A 19,952-nucleotide genomic window follows, 5' to 3' on the forward strand; every position below is an offset into this window, starting at 1 on the left:
TAAGGGGCAGGGTAAGGACCCTGAGCACAGATTCTGTTTTTGGTCTTACATTTTTGTACTTAATTACAACTGTGTGCTCAGGGTTCGAAGGCAGATGCCTCTGGCGTCTGGGGTGCTGGGGTGTGAGTGAAGGGGCGGAGAGTGCCTGTCCCAGGAAGGGCGGATGCCTCCTGTCTGTGACTCAGCCTGTGTTGCCAGCTGGGATTTTTTTTTTTTCTGCCTAATTTAGAAATAGGGGTTCTGTGCAGGCTGGCTTCTCAGGTACCAGGCACAGCCCTAAGAAAACACATGTTTGGGTCACAAGTGGCCGAGGCTTGTCAGTTCGCATTCTCTGCGCGAGATTGGTCACAGCACAGTTCCAAGCAGGATTCTGGCTGCGCGATGCTTGGGATCCAGAGCCAGCCCCTTGAAGAAGACTTAAAAGTCAGAAATGAGGGACTTGGGGGATGGAGCTTGCATACAAAGGCTGCCCCAACGGGACAGTTACCTCACGGTGGTCCTGCTGTGTGTTCCTGGTCTTGATGGTAGTCTGCGGGTGCCAGGCTGAAAACGTTTGCAAAAATGCCTGTATGATGTCATCAGCGTCAGGGAACCAGGCGCTTACAAACAAGGCACAGATGCAGCGGAAGCCGAAGATATTCAAATCAAGCATCCTTCTTGCTGAGGTTGGCCTGAGACAGGAAGCAAGAGAATATACAATTACAGCAATTGGCTACCCCCCCCAGCCCCTAATTAGTACAGATTCCAGGCTCCCTCTCACTGTTGTATGTAAATGAAGACTTTCACAAAGGGATTCTGTTGTGAGATAGGGACCTTCTGTTTTCAAGGGTTTCAAGGGTTTTCAAGGAAACTCTTGAATAGAACCATAAACATGTCGAAATTGCAGGAGAATCCGCAGCAGGGCTGTGCAGGAAGACGAGCTCTTTCCAAAATCAAAGGAAAAAAAAAATATATGAGCATTGGTATTTTTAACTGTCTTTGGCTCCCGCACGTCCTCGTGTTGGGCCTCCCAGGGGATCTCCGTGTGAGTTAGAGAACCCCCACACTGTTCCTCGGCGGCGGGCACCACCACGGAGAGCTGCTCCCCGATTTCCAAACCGGAAGTCACTTTTGCATTCTTCTCGGCCCACGCCTCCCGCCGTCTGCTCTGGGTGGGTCCGTGGGATTTCTGTGGGCCACGTCTGCCCTTCAGCTTTGTGGCTGCCATGGTAAAGACCTTGGGTTGGCCTGTGAGACCTTCTTGACGTTTGAAGCTGAAGCCTTTGGGATGTGTGCATGTGACTGGATCTAAAATGGGCTGTCTGTGAGCCTCGCCCCGTGAAGCACCTGCGGATTTTACCCTTTCTCCGAGCTGTGATTTCTCCGTGAAGACTGCAGCTCTGGGGGTTGACTGTTCCCAGGCTGGCGATTCTACCACCACAGCGAACTTCAGCACACTTTGATTGCCCTGGAGAGGAGCCCCTAGTTGTTACCTGTCACTCCCCAGTTGCCCCTTGTTCTGAACTGGCCACTCCTTGTCCACTGTACCTGTGCACTTGTTTCGGATGTGTCGTGTAGAAGGAATCTCTCACTATCTCACTATTTTCCTTTTTTAAAAAAGATATACTTATTTTTATTGAGCAGTCAGATAGAGAGGAGAGACAGAGAGCAAGATCTTCCGTCCGATGATTCACTCCCCAAGTGAGCGCAACGGCTGATGCTATGCCGATCCGATGCTATGTCGATCCGATGCTATGCCGATCCGAAGCCATGATCAAGGAACTTCTTCCGGGTCTCCCACAGGGGTGCAGGGTCCCAAAGCTTTGGGCTATCCTCGACTGCTTTCCCAGGCCACAAGCAGGGAGCTGGATGGTAAGTGGAGCTGCCGGGATTAGAACCGACGTCCATATGGGATCCCGGGCGTGTTCAAGGCAAGGACTTTAGCTGCTAGGCCACGCCACCAGGCCCATTCCTTTTTTTTTTTTTTTTAAGAGATTTTGTTTATTTGAAGGGCAGAGTTACAAAGAGTGAAATTCTGTACACAGGGCCACAATGGCTGGGGCTGGGGCTGGGCCAGGTGCCTGGAACTCTAACCTGGGTTTCCCACATGGGTGCCAGGGGCCTAAGCACTTGGGCTGTCTTCTGCTTTCCCTGGCATGTTAGCAGGGAGCTGGATGCGAGTGCCTATATGGGGCTGGATCTGGTGCTCTATGGGATGCTGGCGTCACAGCCTAACCACCGCCCCTACTCGCTGGGCCCCGGCGTTTTTGGCGTGTGTTGTTGCGTTAGTCCTTCATTCCCTTTAGTGGCCGAGGAATGCTGTGTTGGGTAGATGATGCTGTGTGTCGGTGGACATTGCCCAGCTTCTGGCTGTTCATCAAGATTGCTGCTGTGAATCCAGCTGTGCTCATTACTCTGCGTGTGTCTGTAGGCTTCATTTTCTTGGTGTGGACCTAGGGGTCGAGTTATGGGGTTGTAGAGAAAAGCACGCAGCCCTTCCTGGATCAGCACCTTTGCGTCTGCGTCTCCCACGGCTCATCTGGCGACCCGGCTCGTCCTCTGTGCTGCCAGCTGTTACTCAGCTCTCCTGCAGAGCCCGGCTTCTCACACCCTGGCCCCCCTCCTCGCCTCTCAGCTCCTCTGTGACGTCCATCCTACCCCTCCTGGTCACAGTTCTTGCTGAGCTCCCGGTGGATTCCCTTGACTTTTTCTGGTGCCTGTTTTCCAGTCCTTACCCACCAGGCGGTGGTAGTGCTGGGCGTGGCCAGCCGTGGTAGAAATGGCGGCGGTCCTGGTTTCCACGGTCCCTTTGCCCTCCCCTCTCTCCAGCTGTGGAAGGTGGTGTTACTGACCATGCTCTTCTCCTCCAGCGTGCTACTGCCCTGCGTGCCAGCGCCCCCAGCTCCTGCTTTGTGCCTCGTGAATGTCTCTCCCTAGCCTCAGTTTTTCCTGAGTCATGCCCATAGCCCTTGGATTCTGCCGAGTCATGCCTGATCCTGGGGGCTAGCTGCCTGCCTGGCTCCCAAACTATTGTTGTACCGGGCATCTTAAGTTCAACACATTTGAAACCACTTCTGCGTCTCAACATCCCTCCCTCCACCCCATCCAGTCACCTGCTTCTCTTCTGGCTCGGGCCTGCTTATCTAGCCTGGGGATGTGGGCCTTGTTCTTGGGCCTGTTGGGGTACATTTCTTAGAATACTGTGCCCTAAATAGCACTGCTCTTCAACGTCCCTCACTGTGGACCTGCTGTGGACTCTTTCTCACTGTAGCTGCATGCCCCACCCCCATCTCTTCCTGGCCACCCACTCCCTTTTAGCTCATGAGCCTAAGTGTTCCCATCTGGCTTGGACCAGCAGCATCTGCACTCCTTGCATCCTGGCTGCTGCTCTTCTCTGGCTGTGGCCTCCTCCCCTTGTTAGCCCAGTCGCGGCTGCCCAGGACCTTTGTTGTTAGCACTTGGGGGGGACTGTCTCCATGCCTTCTGCTTTTGCTCACCTTATGCCTGCTCTGGGCAGCTCCCAGTAAACCTTTATTGTGAATGAATGAATGAGTGAATGAATGACGGCGATGTGTCCGTCTCAGAGACCACTCTGATTCCAGAGAACCCAGTGGAAGGTGGGCTCCACGCAGCAGAGGCTGGCTTTGTTTCCGGCACAATCCAGTGTCTGGAAATAATTACCCAGGCTCAAATGTCTGCCCTCTGTGAAACAATTGGTGGCCTTTTTTCTTGTCCCTCTAGGGACGCAGTGCTCTTTGAAACAGCCGCCTCTCTGCTTTCTTTCCTTCCCTGCAAGCTGTGGCTCAGGTCTGATGGCTGCAGCATAGCTCACCATTCCTGGCAGATCTCAGGCTTTCCTTTCTCCTCTGGCCTGAGGGCCCTGAAAGAACCCAGTCCTTCTCTGCAGTCTGCAGGGCAGGGGACATGTAGGTGCTGCTGAGACACTGGGGTGGCACCTGCTTCCAGAATGTTCACCCCGAGGATCCACTTGCCCTTGTCCTGTCCACACCCCTGGAGACTCAGGTCTCCCCTTTTCCTGAATGCTTCTCCTACAGTGGAGTCCCTTTGGTTCCAAGGTCAAAATCACTCTTTAGAAATCCCTCTCATTGTTGCTCATGAAAGTCATCCTTGGCTTTGAGCAGAAATTCTTAACACATGTTGAAAGGTTTGAGGGCTTCTGAGCTGGACCTAGTGAGGAATGAATAGAAGTCCTTACACTGACTTCTTAGGCCTGGTGTTTGGCCACCAAGACCCATGGGGCTCTGAACCACCTTGCATTCCTGCCATGCCCGCCCTCTCGGGCAATTGGGCAGCATCTGTAGTTGTGGTCCCCTGCATGGATGCTGGAGCTGGGTGGGGCTGTTGAAATTTACATTTAAAGAAACAGGCTGGGTAGTGTGGGTTGTGTACCCAGGGCCTGTGGCCGCGTGTGGCAGAGGCCGCTGCGTGTAGTCTTGCCATTACCGGGGAAGGGTCTGTGGACCAGCACAGGCACAGGGCCTGGATACCGGAACTGCGCAGCCAGGCGTCAACACCATAGCCTCTTGAGTCAGCCCCTGCTACTCTGCCGAAAAGTAGGCTTGCTTGCCATCTTCCTAAATGCCAGGTCCCTTTTGGCATGTTGCCACTGATGGGGGTCAAGTTCTAAAGGACTGACCATTGGAGGAACTGGGCCATTGTCTGCAGCCTTCCACTGGCCCCGTTGTGTTATTTACATCTTTTCCGAGAACTGTAGACATGAACTTGAAGGGACAGTAGGGAGGCTCACTGGGTTTGCATTTAGATTACAACATTAGTGCGTTGCAACGACCCAAGGTGTACAAAGAAAACCTGTGGTCTCTCCTACCAGATGACTGGTTTGTAGAGTTTGATGTTTTCATTTCTGCTCCCCTCCTCCCTGCTCATAAAATTAGAAAAACCCTGCGCAATGCGTTTTGAACTTCCTAGAGCAAAAATCTCTCTTGGCTCCGAGGCCTCTGTTGACCTTCCTGCTCTTGGCTTCCCCTGCCCTGTTATGCCCTTCAAGGTGATTTTTCAAGATTAGATTTAATTATCTGAATTATCTGAGGGTTAAGAATAATGGAGTGCGCCCAAACAGGGCGTCTCGGGTTCCCCCCAAAGAGGACTCCCTGGAGGGTTTGTTGCCTGTGGAAAGGAGAGTTGGTTTCTTAAAAGAAGCTAGTTATCTGGACTTTCACATTGCCATTATTTCAATACTGACACCTGTTTAGATTTGAGGGAATTAAAAAAAACTCGAAAGGCAGTGAGATGAACAGAGAGAAAGCTCTCTGCTGGGTCACTCCTTGAATGCTCACAATAGCCTGGACTCGGCCACGTTGAAGCTGGGAGGCTCAAGCAGCACTTGCCGGAGCGTGCACGTTAGCAGGAAGCTGGAACCCGAAGTGGAGCTGAGACTTGAGCTCAGCTGGGTGGCAGGCACCCTACACTGCCTGTAACTGCTGTGCCAAACACTGGCCCGCCTTAGAATGTCATAACAGCACCCCACCCCTAGGGCTTTCACTGGGCACCTTGGCACAGGGCCATGTCTGTAGTTACTAAACTGGTTTCCTGGCCCCTGATTGATCCCCTGCCGGGTCATGGGATCATCTTGCAGCTGTCAATTAGAGCTCTCTAAGTGACAAGACTGACCTGCTTCTGTCCTCATCTCCTTAGAAACCCCGCCCACACTGCAGACCCCGCCCACACTGCAGACCCGCCCACCCACACTGCAGTTCTGGGACTTTCAAACTCAGGTTGCTTGTCTTCGGATGAGGATTACGTAATAGTACTTACTGAGAGCTGGGGGGCCAAGTTGGAAGACTTATACTTTTTCTTTTTAAGATTTATTTTGTTTTTATTGGAAACTTAGATATACAGAGAGGAACATCTTTTGTCTGTTGATTCACTCCCCAAGTGGCTGCAACAGTCAGAACTGAGCCAATCAAGCCAGGAGCCTCTTCTGGGTCTCCCATGCGGGTGAAGGGTCCCCAGGCTTTGAGCTATCCTCAGCTGCTTTCCCACGCCACAAAGCAGGGAGTTGGATGGGAAGTGGAGCTGCCAGGATTAGAACTGGCACCCTTATGGGATCCCAGTGCATGCAAGGCGAGGACTTTAGCTGCTAGGCTACTATGCCAGGCCCTGGCTTATGCTTCTTTAAGACCCAGAGTGCTTTGTGCGTGGGGGTTTGCTGACACTCGGAGAGGACTAGACAGAGACAGGAAGAAGGGGCAGATTGAATTTCTCTCCACTGTGTCCACTCTATGGGATGCAGGGAGAAAACCTGGAAAAAGAAATTTCTGACCTTGCCTCTTAAACCCTGAGCCCACCTTGCTGCTGGGTACCTGGCCTCTGCCTGCTGATCCTGGAGCGCATCCCAGTCCTGGGACAGCATCCGAGAAGCTGGGAGCTGGGAAGGCTGAGGATCTAGGGTGCTGTTGCTAGGAGACCCTCAGCTTTCAGAGGGTCCTGTGAGCCAGAGGGCCCAGGAGGCTGCAGCTCCTGCGGAGTGGTTACTGCCTTGGTAGGGGGTGTGTCTTTAGCACTGCTCAGTGGTTCTGAAACAATAGCTCTCCCCTACAAAGAATGGGGAGTGTGAACCAAGGATCATTGTGGCTTAAGAAAACCTCATGGGTCTCCCCCTGCCCTTGAGTTTGGGATAGAATCTCATGACCCCTCCCGTTAAAGATAGAAATCCTGATCCTATCCCCTGCTTTCAGGGAAATGGGCTTTTAGGCAAGAAACCAGAGAGCTGAGGGCGTGTCTGAAGGCACCTCTCCTTTGCCAGGTCCCTGGTGTGTCGTTTTCAGTCCTGTCCTGCCACACTGTTTGTGGGCTGTCTCTCTCTGTACACACCTGTGAGCCAGCCATGTGCCTGGCATTGGACTTCAGCAAAGACCGAGGCTGAGAAAGAGCTGGTGTTCTGGAGGAGACCCAACAGCAACAACAACAGCAACAAATATATAACAAATGTGCTAATTCTGAGCCAGCCAGGGAAGGCTGCAGGGCAGGGAAAACACAAACAACTTGACCATGATCTAATAAGGAGGCTGGGGCCGGAGGGGGGAGATGCCTTCTTTGGGGAAATGCGAGAAGATGGGGCAGGGAACATTCTAGAAGGAGGGACAAATGAGCCAGGCTTGTCTGAGGAGCAGGAAGGAGGCTATGTGTGAGGGAAGGAGGGGAGGGGAGCCCCTTGGGCGGACCCTGCCTGACGGATTCTGAGAAGCTGCTCCAGGAGGCAAGGGTGGAGGCACAGTGGCCTGGTGGCTCAAGGTAGCAGCTGTGGGGGCTGGCTGGGAAATGACACTCCCTCACAGAGTCCCCATCCAGGGTCCTGCCTGAGGCTACACAACCCAGTATCTCTCTTTTTGAGCAGCTTTGGCCCAGGATGGGTAAGCCCACTCTGGGCTGGGAGGAGAATGTCTCTAGTCAGATTGGATAAGGGTAAGGCTGGGATAGAGGGCCCACCCAGATATCTAGAGGCCTGGGGGCGGGATGGGATTTGAGGCTGGCTGGCTTGGTTGGGTTCATGCCAGCCCCAGGTTTACTGTGAAAACAGATGTTTTCTTATCAGTGAACTGGGAGAAGGAAGTCGGGTGCAAAACATGGTGAGGATAGAACAAAAATCTGGGCAAACAGGCTAGGGATTTCTGGGTTACCCATGGCTCCTCTTCCTCGCCCCTCCTCCCCTGGAGACTCCCCAAGGAAGGACTCGAACCTGGTGCATAGGCCCTTTACCGTGCATGCATGTCCCATTTGATCCTTACCACTCTTTTCCCCCAAAGATTGATTTGGCTCAGCTTCCTGGGCCACAATGCCAGCCATTCCTGTCTGAGGGTCATGTTTGAATGTACCCAGGCACAGTGAAGCTAGAGAACTTGCCCAGGGGTACACAGCTGCCAGGTGGCTTGGGTTCAGACCTGGTGTTGTGGTCGTGTGTTGTTGTTGGCCAAAGCCAAGCTTTCGTGGTGGCCCTTGCCGTCGGCTGACTGAGCAGGGAAGGGTTGCATGGTCGCCGTGGCCTGCTGCCTTGGTGCCCCTGTGTGACTCGGCTGCACAGTCAGATGGATGCAGGAACACCATTGCACCTGTCAGGGCTCTTGGGAATCATCTCCACAAACAGCAGCTGTGACCCCAGGCCCCCTCCCCACCCCTTGTAGTAGCACAGCCTGAGCTCCGCCTCTCCCCCAGGATGTTACTTGTTTACAAGGTCCTGGCTCTATTCAGCCTTTGGCCCCAGGCTGCAGTTCATTTCTCAATCCTTGTTCCCTGTTCACTGCCGCCACTGCTGCTATTTTACTACGGGTCAGTCTGGCTCTGGGCAGCAGTTACCTTGTCAAGAAAATAAGGCCGTTGGTGGCCTGCCTCCTGGCAGAGTTGTGGAGAGTTGTAAATAAACTGGTGCTTGTTAAAACTCCCAGATCCTAAGTGCTCCAGGAAAGGGAGATATCCCTGCAGTTCCGCGCGGCTGTGCGGGGCCTCCCCTGGTGTCTGTCTGTGACTGGTCCCATTGTCTTCCCTTTGTAATCTGACGTCCCTGCTGCCAGGTGGAACTGGAGGAGTCAGTTTTCTGCCTCAAGAAGCCCATCCTGTTTGGGTGGTAGATTTACACAGGCTGGCACCTGCCTGGGAGCTTGCTGGAAATTTCTTCCTGCTTTGGGCCTGCTCACTCGCCTCTGTTGTGAGGTTGTCCCAGCAGCAGCTTCTCTCCTTGCCCAGTGTGACGACCAGAAGTGTCCCCAGACATTGCCAGTTGTCCCCCCCGGGGGTGCGAATCCAGCTGAGATGCAGCCAGGGCTTTGTACTGTTGTGCTAAACACCTGAGCCTCCTAAAGTAGCCCCTTATGGATGCCAACACCCTGATGGGTGCTAGGAATACAGGCTTGGGTCCTGCCTGGGTGACACCTGGCACCCAGTGTGTATTGCATCACTCCTGTCATTATCCCGTGGATCTGAACAGAAAGAATCTGGGGGAGCCCTGTGGTTCCCCCACATCTTTGTGAGCCCACCCAGCTTCTATTTCTCAGCCTTTCCCCCACTGGGATGGGGGGGCGCTGCTAGCCATGTTTTGCGCCTCCTCCCCCGTGGATGGGCACCAATATTGGCTGTCGTCCATCCTGCCTGCTCTGACCTGTTGGGCCAGGGTCATCTGTGCCTGAAATCTTTGCTTCCCAAAGGGGCCATTCCAAGGTGACAGGTCTGTCCCCTCCTTACCTGTCTAATGCTTCCACTAAGAATTTCTGGTGTAAATTATGGCCACTCGGAGAGACCAGAACCGCCTCAGAATGGCAGCAGCCCCTCCCTTCTTATCTCAGCCCTGCTTCTGGAGTTTCTCTGCAGTCTGAACTTGTCCCATCTGAGCTTTCCAGCACCTGCGCTAGGCCAGGGGTGGCGCCTCCACCAAAAGCCCCGAACAATGCAAGCACCACGGGCCACTGCTGGCAGCAAGTCCGTGGGGACCTGGGTCCTCCACACTCTATTCTACAAGGGGTGCCACTACGCAGCCTGTGGGGCCAGGGCCTGCTGAGTCGGTGCTGGGGGTGGAACAGTGCTTCCTTGGCAGGGCATGGGGCCCCAGCCTCTCGGGGACTGTGAAAGCTCCTAGGATTCTTGAACCAGGAAATTCCTGTAGAGATGTTGTCGCTTTCCCACCCACCCCCTTTCTGGCGGGCCTCATCCCAGCCTAGCTGGAGAAAAGGCTTCCCCATGCAGTGACTAAACATAGAATTCATTCGTAAATTGGAAAAGCACCTCCAAATGCCAACCCGCGATCACTCTTCTCCCCCTCCCCCACTGCCCCCCACTCGACTTTTGGCCACTGAGCGTGCTGGGGGTCTTCACATTTGCACAGCACCAAGGACTCAGCTCAGCCGAGCCCCGCTGTCGAGGGTGATAAATGACAGCCGAAAGCCTGGGGACACAAGGCAAGTCGTCCTGCCTCTGCCTGCTTCACCGCACAGAGGTCACCTTGTCCTTGCCCCGCCGAGCGGCCTAACGCGTGCAAGAGCAGGGCCGGCCTGGTAAGTGGTGACTACTGGCCTCGCCACAGCTCCCTACTCCCCGCCCCGGGAGAGCCGCCGGGAGCCGGAAGCAGGCATGTCTGCCGTGGGTGATCCTGTGCTCGCCTGTTAAACACACAGTGGCCGAGCCCTCCGAGCAGCCGTCGCTGCCACACGGTCTCCATGGCAGGTAAGTGGCCTGCCCCTTGCCAGCTTGCTTGGTGTCCAGCTACCTGGCCAGATGGCCCTCACCCCTCCCAACCCCAAGTTGAGAATGCCCCACCCTTTCATTCCATAGTCTCACTTCCCAGTTTCCCTGGTGGGGTAAATTGATCCCGTTGGCAGGCAGGAGAGCCGGCCCAGGCCTCCTGCTCTGCACAGCTGGGGCCTCTGCTCTGGGGGACCAGAGCTGTTAGGCACTGGGTTGCTGCTTGGTAATTGTGGCTTAGGCCCTTCTCAGCAGGGTGGGGGATGGTCTGCCCTCTCCTCCCCCACCCAGTGCTCCTTTTTCAGGAAATTCCAGGCTTTTGTTTCTTTATGGCATAATTGCTGGGTGAGTGAGGATTCCTGGGCTGGTCGGAGGCTGGGGTACCTGCTGAGTGTCTTCCGGAAGGCCTGCTGCACTGCTTCCAGGAGGGCCTGTTCCCGAGTGTGGCTTCCAAGCAGGAGTAGCACTGCTAGGTCACTTGGATGCCCTGGCCTACACTCACCTCAGAGCCTGCCGTGTAATCCTGGGGGGAAATTCGGGTTTTTCAGTGTGATGGAAATCCAGAAATCACAACTGGGGCTGCGTCTGGTCTCCATTTGGTATAGGCTGACTTTTTTTTTCTTTCAAAAGATTTTTTTTTTAGTGGGAAGAATGGGTTTAGAGAGGAAAAGGAGAGACGCTGCTGATTCACGTCCCAAATGGCCTCTTCCAGGTCTCCCATGCAGCTGCAGGTCCGTGCTCAAAGCAGGGAGCTGGATGGGAAGTAGAGCAGGTGGACACGAACCGGTGCTCATTGGAGTGCTGGTGTTTGAAGACGTTGTGCTAGTTGTAGACATTTTCTTTCAGTTTGACGTTGTGGGGTCAATGTAAGGTGTTGTGTTCCCAGGGTGGGGGTTGAGGGTTAGAGGAGTTGTGGTTACACTTGGGTGGATGCTCCTGCTTTATGTGAATTAACCTGTGTAAATCTTGAGGTGGCCCCATCGCCTCCATCTTGTAGAAGGAAGAAGTCACGGAGAGAGGCTGGGTGGCTTCCAGGAGCCGGGGCCTCCACTCGGGCAGTGCATTCCTGGCCACTGGGGGCCAGCAACCTGACCTTTTGTCCTGCTCTGCCCTGGACCTGGCCAGGCGCACAGTAAGCGGGCCATGCCGTTCCTGTGGCCCGCCCTGCCCTTTCGGGTTTGTTGACCTAGTTGCTGCTCCCCATTTGGGCCCCAGAGACTGGGGTCCACATTGCACAGGGAACTCCAAGTGTACAGAAAGGGTCTGGGAGGTGCTGGGTTTTGGGCCGTGGCCCTTACCCCGCAGGGTGGAGTCTGGCCTGGTGATGATGGTATGTCATTTCCTAGACCAGCAAGTGCTGTGACTCAGACCCCGGATGTGTGTGTGTGCGCGTGGGTGCGTGTGTGCACCCATGTGTACCCTGCGTGGGGAGATGCAGTCAGGGCTTGGGGGCTGTGGAGGGATATGGGAAGCGCCTGTGCAGCACAGGGCAGCCTCTGGTGCCACCAGGTAACCCTGGGTAGCCAGGTGTACAATCTGGGCACTGCCTCAGAAAGAGTGCCACGGCACACTGCAGGTCCCACCCTCCTTCCTGCAGCTCCTTCTTGGGGATTCCCTGCCCCCATACCTCCCTCTGTCTACAGTCCCAGGGAAATAAAAAGGCAAAATGTGGATCCGGATCCAGGGCCTCTGCACTGGGCAGTCCGCCTGCAGCCGAGTTGAGGACCGTGGTATAGTAGTTCACATCTGGGTGGCTTGAGCCAGGGTCTTAGAGGGGATTGGAGAGGAAGCGTTATGTACCGCACCTCAGCAGCGCAGGCAGTGCAAGCAAGTGTTTTAACTGTGAGCACTCCAGGAATGGCTGATAATCTTGAAGCAGGGCGCTGCTTCTGCCAGAGGACCCCCGGGGAGTGCGGAGGGATTGTTTCTGAGGGTCACAAGAATCCGGTCACATGTTGGGTTCTCAATACCCTGCAGGCCTGCAAGCAGGAAGGTTTCTGTGAGCTCTGCCTCGTCTTCCAGGCTGCCCTCTTCCCACAGCCTGGTTAACCCCTTCAGAGCCAGACTTCTTGCTGGGAAGGGATGGTTGGGAGGCAGAGGGTTACTGGTGGGGAGACTCCAGATCTTGTTTCCTTATGGAAGGTCGCAGAAGAATGTTTCAGGGTGATTCAGCCTGCACTGGCTGCCGCTCGCTGTTCCAGGTTTGTAGATGAAAGGTGCCTGGCATATCATCCTGGTCAGGATTAAATCATTATGGAAGAAAGAAAAATTGACTCCACTTTCTGGAAAAGGTCACCAATAGCCAGGTTCTTGCCCTCCATCCACAGAGACCTTGGCCCTACTGGGCTGGAGGGTGTCTTAGTGGCCAGCACCCTGCTCCTGGCCTGCTGCCTCAGAAGGACCCTGAATCTCGCAGGCACGTCTCCATGTGACCCCCTGAGAGCCTCCCTGGCAGGCCAGCCCCTGCCCTTGACCTTTGTGCCTGTTGCTTGGAACATATTAAATTCCTGCCCCCTTGGATATAGACCTTGAACTCTCGTTAGCTCCAGGGGGAATTGGTGTGCTTGCAACTGCAGTTGTGTTTGGCTGAGCCTGGAGCTTTGAAATCCTCTTGGGCGAGGGGAACTGTGGACAGCCCTGCGGCAGCCCCACCCTTCACTCCCCTCCCGCAGGATACTGGTCTCTTTCCCTTTGTTCCTTGGTGGGCTCAGGCAAGGTTTCCTTGTTGGCTGTACACAGCTTGCAAGTCTATTAATTTCTGAAGATCTCCCTCCCTCTCTTTCCCGGAAGTTCTGGAGAGGTTGTTTCTGCTCCTTCCGCCCTGTGTTGTGTCATTTGAGCAGGGGTGAGTCCTCTGAGAAGGTGCCGATGGCAGAGGCCCCTTTCTGGGGCATTGCTTTCTTGAGCGGATGCTGGCGTGTGGTGCTTGGAGCACTGACTTGGATTCCAGAGACCAGTGTCCAGCCCGCTTCCCCTGGCTTGGCCCTTCCCGTGGTATGGATGAGGCACTAGAACCCTGAGAGGTGGAAAATGGCCTGCCTAGAGCCCTTTCCTGCTTGTCTGTTTCCTCAAGGTCTCGCTTGTTTGCTTGGCTCAAGCTAATGCCCAGGGAAAGTGGCAGGGAAGCAGAGATGCGCTGTTGAGTGGAAAACATAGACCACCTCCCGTGACACACCTTGGATTGGGGAGGTGGGTGGTGGGGTTGGGTGGGGGACGTCCAACCCCATGGGACTTGCACCATCAACTGCTCTGGCCTTGCTGGGGCAATCGGCGGTGGGACTTGAAATTCCCTGAATCTGTGGCAGGCAAGTTTTTAAGCTGCTGATTTTATGTTTGTGATGGATGATGCTATCGAAGTCCAGATGGTTCTTGGCAGACACACGGCTGCTCATCCCGGCCATGGAACATTCCAGCATGCAGCGTGTCCCTAGAGTGGTTCCTTACACATGGATCCCTGGACCCCCTACCTTGCAGTTTAGGTTCTGCAGGTCTGGGGTGCGGTGGGGCCTGGGAATCAGGGACCACACTTTGGGAATAGGGGATCTTTGTCAGAGATCTCTGCCCCTGGAGGGGAACTTGGGGCTAATGGGGTGGTGGCTGGGCTCCAGCTTCTGGCTTTTTCTGGAAGGCAGAACCACTTATCTGGTGCTGTCTGGGAAGGTTGTGGGAGTCTTTTTTGTCATCTTACTGGTTTTTCTTTGGGGGGGTGGTGTTACTAATAAGTGGAGTGACAGATTGGTGTGGTTGACCTTTGAACTCACTATGGGGTTTCCTCTTCCAAAATCCAGTGCTGCTCTTTCAGAATGCTAGAAAAATCCAGGTACTCCAGTTGGCTAGCAATGTTAAGGTGGCATGCTGTTAGGCCTTCTTATCTAATTTTCCATGGCAACCTGGCAGGCCCCTGGTCAGCTGGCCTAGGTAACTCCTTGGCTAATGGCCACTATTGTGTAACCCTGTCTGAGAGGAGCCAGCCCGAGTGGGCAGCTGCTGCTGTGTGCTAACTGCACTGAGAAGTCATCTTAAGTTGTGTGTCTAAGGAGCCAGGACAAACTGACAGAGATTGAGGTTATCCTCGCCGCCCCAACCCCCGCAAATGCTTTGGACAAGCACCTGTGCTTTGCCATTTGAGCTGGATTATTGGGGATTGTCAGAGTTCCCCCAACCCCCGCCTCCTCCTTTTATCCAGACATTTTGCCCACGCACCACACTTCCCTCGGCTTCCTGCCAGGAACTGGCTTACACCTGCCACTTTTTCCTGTGAAATGCAACTTGGTAGCTACTTCATTTTCAGCTTCATTTGGTTAGTGTCCAGGTGCAGGGTAAAGCCGGGACAGGAGGGAAAGTGGTGAAAGGTCTTGCTCTTCAACAGCCTCGAGGCTTCTGCCCCCAAGGCAGCTACCCTCCCCTGTGTAGCACCCGTCCCTCCTTCAGTGCTGTCCTGGAAAATTCTAGGTTGATGTAAGAGTTAGTGCATTTGTATCTTTTCCAGGAGGCTTATGTTGATTCGCAAGTAGCATTAGATGTGTGTTGCTTTTTTTTTTTCCCCCTTAAGATGAATTTATTTTTTTATTGGAAAATCAGATATACAGAGAGCAGGAGAGACAGGAAGATCTTGTGTCTGCTGTTTCACTCCCCAAGCGGCCGTAATGGCTGGAGCTGAGGCAATCTGAAGCCAGAAGCTTTTTCCCAAGGCTTTGGGCCGTCCTCGACTGCTTTCCCAGGCCTCAAGCGGGGAGCTGGATGGGAGGCAGGGCTGCCAGAATTGGAACCAGCATGTGTATGGGACTCCGGCATGTGCAAAGCTAGGACTTGAGCCACTAGGCTATCGTAGTGCTGGGCCCTTTTAAGATTTATCTACCTTCATTGGAGAGGCAGATACACAGAGAAAAGGAGAGACAGAGCGAAAAATCTTCAATCTGCTGATTCACTTCCCAAGTGGCTGCAATGGCTGGAGCTGAGCTGATCTGAAGCCAGGAGCCAGGAGCCAGGAGCCAGGAGCCAGGAGCCAGGAGCCAGGAGCTTGTTCTGGGTTTCCCACATGGGTTCAGAGTCCCAAGGCTTTGGGTTGTGCTCAACTGCTTTCCCAGGCTACAAGCAGGGAGCTGAATGGAAGGTAGAGCAGTTGCAATAGGAATTGGGGCCCATATGGGATCCTGGCACGTGCAAGGTGAGGACACTCAGTCACTAGGCTACCGCTCTGGGCCTGTGTGTTTTTTCAACTTGAAGCAGGAGCTGTTTGTGTTGGGTCTTCCACAGTGTTTGTGGCAGCTGAGTGTCCCGTTGCATGGTTGTGAACCTCTGCTGGGTCAGCCCCGGATGTCTGGACATTCTGGTCTTCCTACTGTTTTTGAGGGGTCCACAGTGCTGAGTGGAAATTTCTTGCACCTGCTTCATGGAGTGTGTTTCTAAGGAGAACATTTTTGGAGGTCAGAGGTCACATGAGTGGGGTGAGGACCCTTGTGAGCGTGAAAAGGGGCCTTCTTCAGGGGAATCCTGCCAGCCGTCCCCAGGCTCCCCGCTTTAAGAGGCCTTGCTCACTAACTAGCCATCCTGTCCTTTGGGCCAATGCTATGGGCTCTCTAAGCCTCCAATTTGGTGTGTGTGAAGTGATCCCGTGGGATGCATTTATTCCCAAGGTGCCTGTGCTTGGAATTTGATTCCCTCTCAGGGTGGGATCGCCACACAGTACCCCAGGCACGTGCTCAGGGTTTTCCTGAAGCCTGCTGCCTAGGGAGACGAGAGAGCTCCCTGCCGGGGACTGGGTCTTGGGCCTTCGTTCATCGTTTTTTGCTTGATGGATATGTGGAGGATCTGTTAGACTTCCCCATCAAAGCAAACTGCGCGGAGGCCTTGTACGTGGCCCTGGGGACTCTATGGATTTGCCGTTAGCAGAGGGAGAGCTGGCGAAGCCCACACAGCCTGCGTGCCGAGGCCTGCCTGGGGAGGAGGGACGTATTGGAGGAGAGTCATTTTCTGGATTCCACATCCCATCCTGGGCCCTTGATGTAGCTGTCGGCGTATCTGCCTGCTCTCAGGATGTCAGACGCACCGTGCTGTGTCATCCTTGGACGCTGAGCTGCAGGCCCCCCTCCACTCATGGAGCCGATTGGTGTCCTTGCAGGTGAAGGTTGGGGCATGGGGCTGGTTGGGGGTCCTGTGGTCAAATGCCACCACTGTGGGGTGGGATGGTGTTCAGAGGAAGTAGCTGGGAGAATGTAACTTGCATTGTTTTTTTTTTGAGAGTCTCAAGCAGGTGGTGGGCCGTGGGAACTTTGGGGAAGGTGGGATGTGCTCTCGGTGACTGTGTAAACCTGATTGACCTGACAGCGTGAATCCGTGCCCTTCTCTCCCAGAAGGAAGTGTGTGCACTTTGGTGTCCTTGCAGTCTGTCCATGGCCAGCCTTGTGTGACTTCCTGCTTTTGCTGTCAGCCGTGGATGTAGAGCAGAAATAGTGTGCAAGGATAAGAAGGCTCCAGTGCCTGGGTGACGATGCTGGGCAGCTTGGTCATGGCTTTTTCAATGGGGTGCCCGAGAGAAAAGGGTAGCGACTGTGGCAAAATGGAGGATGTAGCTCTGATAGTGTTGGCTGTTTGCCATGAGGGCCTGTAGGTCTTCCTTTTTTTTTTGGTTAAAAAAAGATTTACTTTTTATTGGTAAGGCATATTTACTGAGAGGAGAGACAAAGATCTTCCATCCTCTGATTCATATCCCAAATGACTACAATGACAGGAGCTGAGCTGATTTGAAGCCAGGAGCCAGGAGCTTGTTCTGGGTCTCCACGCAGGTGCAGGGTCCCAAGGCTTTGGGCCATCCTCTGCTGCTTTCTCAGGCCGCAAGCAGGGAGCTGGATGGGGGAAGTGGAGCAGCTGGAATATGAACTGATGCTCATGGGATCCGGGTGGATGCAAGGCAAGGTTTTTAGCTACTTTATTTTTAAAAGAAGCCAAAAACCCAAGTTATATGAAATCGTCCAGTTTTTACAGTGGCACTGTGTTGAGATTTTACAAAAGTGCTGCCGAGGCTCAGGAATGGCTCTCAGACCCGAGGTTAACAGTGAAGAAGAGGGAGGCAAGAGCCGGAGCTGGGATGTCGGGATGGCACGGGGAAATGGTTTGAGGATACTGGGTGCTCGGCAGTTTGTGCTGAGGGCCCGAGGCTGTCCCAACGGCTTTACATTGTGTGGTACTGTCTCTTTCAGATCCTGGTTCTGCAGAAAGAATAGCCCAGAAGAGAAAGTTCCCCAGCCCTCCTCATTCCTCCAATGGCCATTCGCCACAGGACACATCCACAAGCCCCATTAAAAAGAAAAAGAAACCTGGCTTACTGAATAATAACAATAAGGAACAGGTAAGAGAGCCCCTGGAGCAGTGGCTGTACCCGTGGAAAGGGTGGGGAGAGGGGGATGGTGGGACCGAAGGACAGGGGGCAGAAGCCTGGCTCTTGGAGCTGGTGTGCTTGGGGTTTGTTTAGCAAGCTGCATGTACTGATTGTCGTTTACGTAGGACAGAGAGGGCAATTCCCAATGGCCTGTGGCAGTATTCCCAGTGGGTTTTTAGATGTGTTATGGGAATAGAACTGTATCCAGATAAAGGATTTGGGGTTTTTCTTTGGAAAAAAGTTCCCCCGTTATAATGACTATTTTTTCCCGTGTGGTCTGGGGAGGTCCCCCCTCCCCCGCCCCTGGGCTACATCTGTGGTACCAATGCCCAGTCAGCCTGGTGGTGGCTCGCCTAAAGGGGGCGCCCTTGCCCGTATCAGTTTTCTCATCTGTACCCTGGGGGCGGAGGCTGTGTGGAGAGGCTGTCCTCTGTGGACTGTGTTAGCTGGTCTCTGTTCTTGCTGGTTGGCACGTGAGTCTAGTCTGCACCTCACCCCTTGTGGACCTCGAGCCTGCTTGGCTCGAGGTGGAGACTGCTCGGGACCATGTGGGGCTTGTCGGCGCTGTGGCTTTCATGTTCCCTGATGCAGGCTGGCTCTCATGGTTAGGAGAGGGGCATGGGGACCGCGTCTTCGTGGACTTTGCAAGCCAACGTGAGTCTGTTGAGTTGCTGCTGGGATCCTGGTCGTGTCTGTATGTGGATTCTGTATGTAGACTCTGTTGTATAGGATGGTCCTGGGGTGGGGTGTGGGGGCAAATAGGGCTCTGCTTTGGCAGCGAGAGGGCTGGCGGTGTGGAAATGCACAGGCTTGGGAGACGTGTGCCTCAATGCATGGATCTATTTTCAAGCTGAAAATTACAGACAGAAAGGCCAGCTCAGTTTTTCTCCCAGGCAGTTTAACTCCTTTGTGCCTGGTCTTTTTCAGCTTCAAAAAGGAAGGTGACACTGCTCATTCTGTAGGGTTGTTTTGGATTCTTTTTTTTTTTAAGATTTATTTTGATTACAAAGTCAGTTATATATAGAGAGAGGAGGAGAGAAGGAGAGGAAGATCTCCCGTCTGAAGATTCATTCCCCCAAGTGACCACAACGGCCGGTGCTGCGCCTATCCAAAGCCAGGAACCAGGAGCTCTTCTGAGTCTCCCACACAGGTGCAGGGTCCCAAGGCTTTGGGCCGTCCTCGACTGTTTTCCCAGGCCACAAGCAGGGATCTGGATGGGAAACGGGACTGCAGGGATTAGAACCGGTGCCCCATGGGATCCCGGTGCGTGAGAAGGGGAGCAGTCAGGCCTGGAAGTAATGCTCTGACAACAGGATGCTAGTGTTGCAAGTAGTGGCTTAGGAGGCTGTGCCACCACACAGGCTTCTGGTGAGAAGATTAATGAAGCTAAGTGCCATAAACAGTAATAGTTGGATTGAAAGATTCAGCCAGGCTGTCTGCTGAGTGGAAGCATCGTGTACTGTGTGACATAAAACACAGCCATGAAGACATCATATGTTGTGTTGTCCCATATGGTTGCCACAGGCCAGGTGTGGCTTATAAGCATTTGGGAGTGGCAAAGCGTGTCCAGGGAATCAAGTGTGTCATTCATTGCATTCATTTTGAGTTACAGAAAGAAAGAGATCTTCCATCTGCTGGTTCACTCCCCCAGTGGTCACAGCAGCCACACCTGGACTGACCCAGAGCCAGGAGCCAGGAGCTTCTTCTGTGTCTCCCATGCTAGTACAGGGTCCCAAAGCTTTAGGCCATCCTGTGGCGTTCTTTCCCGGATGCATTAGCAGGAAACTGGATGGGAAGTGGAGCACTGGGACTCAAAACCCGCGCCTGTATGGGATGCTGGTGCTAGAGCTTGAGCTTAGCTTGCCTGCCTGGGTTGAAACCAGGGATCTCTCACTGGCCTGTACCCTGCCTCCCTACAGCAATGTCAGACCTGCCAGGGTTGAAGGTGCAGAACCGTGAAGGCCTTAAGCCATCCGCTTCCTGTCCCTAGGAACCAGCACTGCTGAGAACAGGGGCTTCCCCCACCTGCTCTGTGTGCGTGCGTGCGTGCGTGCGTGCGTGCGTGATCTCTGTCCCAGCCCCTGCCTGGCACTGTAGAGTTGGCTGCTGTCCCTGTTTCTGGAAGCCGATTTTGGCGGGACAGGCTGCTCCTTGCCCAGCTGACGTCAACGCCTGGTGACCGCAGGCTATGCCCTCTCCACCAGCAGCTGTGGAAATGTGAGCGTTACAGCGCGCCTGTCATTGTGGGGTTTGACAAGGGTGCAGGCACGCAGGGGCAGGGGCCCCGGGGCACAGGGCACACACGTGCTCCTGGATATCCAGTCTTCAGTAGTGACAGGGAGGGGCGGGGCACCTGTCCCACTCAGTCACCTGGCTCTTGCTGGCCCTC

General features: G+C 54.2%; 1 protein-coding gene across 4 annotated transcripts in view; it reads left to right on the forward strand.

The window, feature by feature from the left end:
• The window catches only part of ZMYND8 (zinc finger MYND-type containing 8), a 92,647-nt gene that overhangs the window by 14,507 nt on the left and 58,188 nt on the right, over positions 1–19,952 (forward strand). For all 4 annotated transcript variants that reach the window (XM_040981364.1, XM_040981365.1, XM_040981366.1 and 1 more), the window contains exon 4: positions 17,385–17,533. In XM_040981364.1, coding sequence (XP_040837298.1) covers positions 17,385–17,533 — 149 coding nt within the window. The remainder of the gene's footprint in view (positions 1–17,384; positions 17,534–19,952) is intronic.

The sequence above is a fragment of the Ochotona curzoniae genome, unplaced genomic scaffold (genome assembly GCF_017591425.1).
Source record: "Ochotona curzoniae isolate NIBS_2020 unplaced genomic scaffold, NIBS_Ocur_1.0 contig_3520, whole genome shotgun sequence".
Lineage (NCBI taxonomy): Eukaryota > Metazoa > Chordata > Mammalia > Lagomorpha > Ochotonidae > Ochotona > Ochotona curzoniae.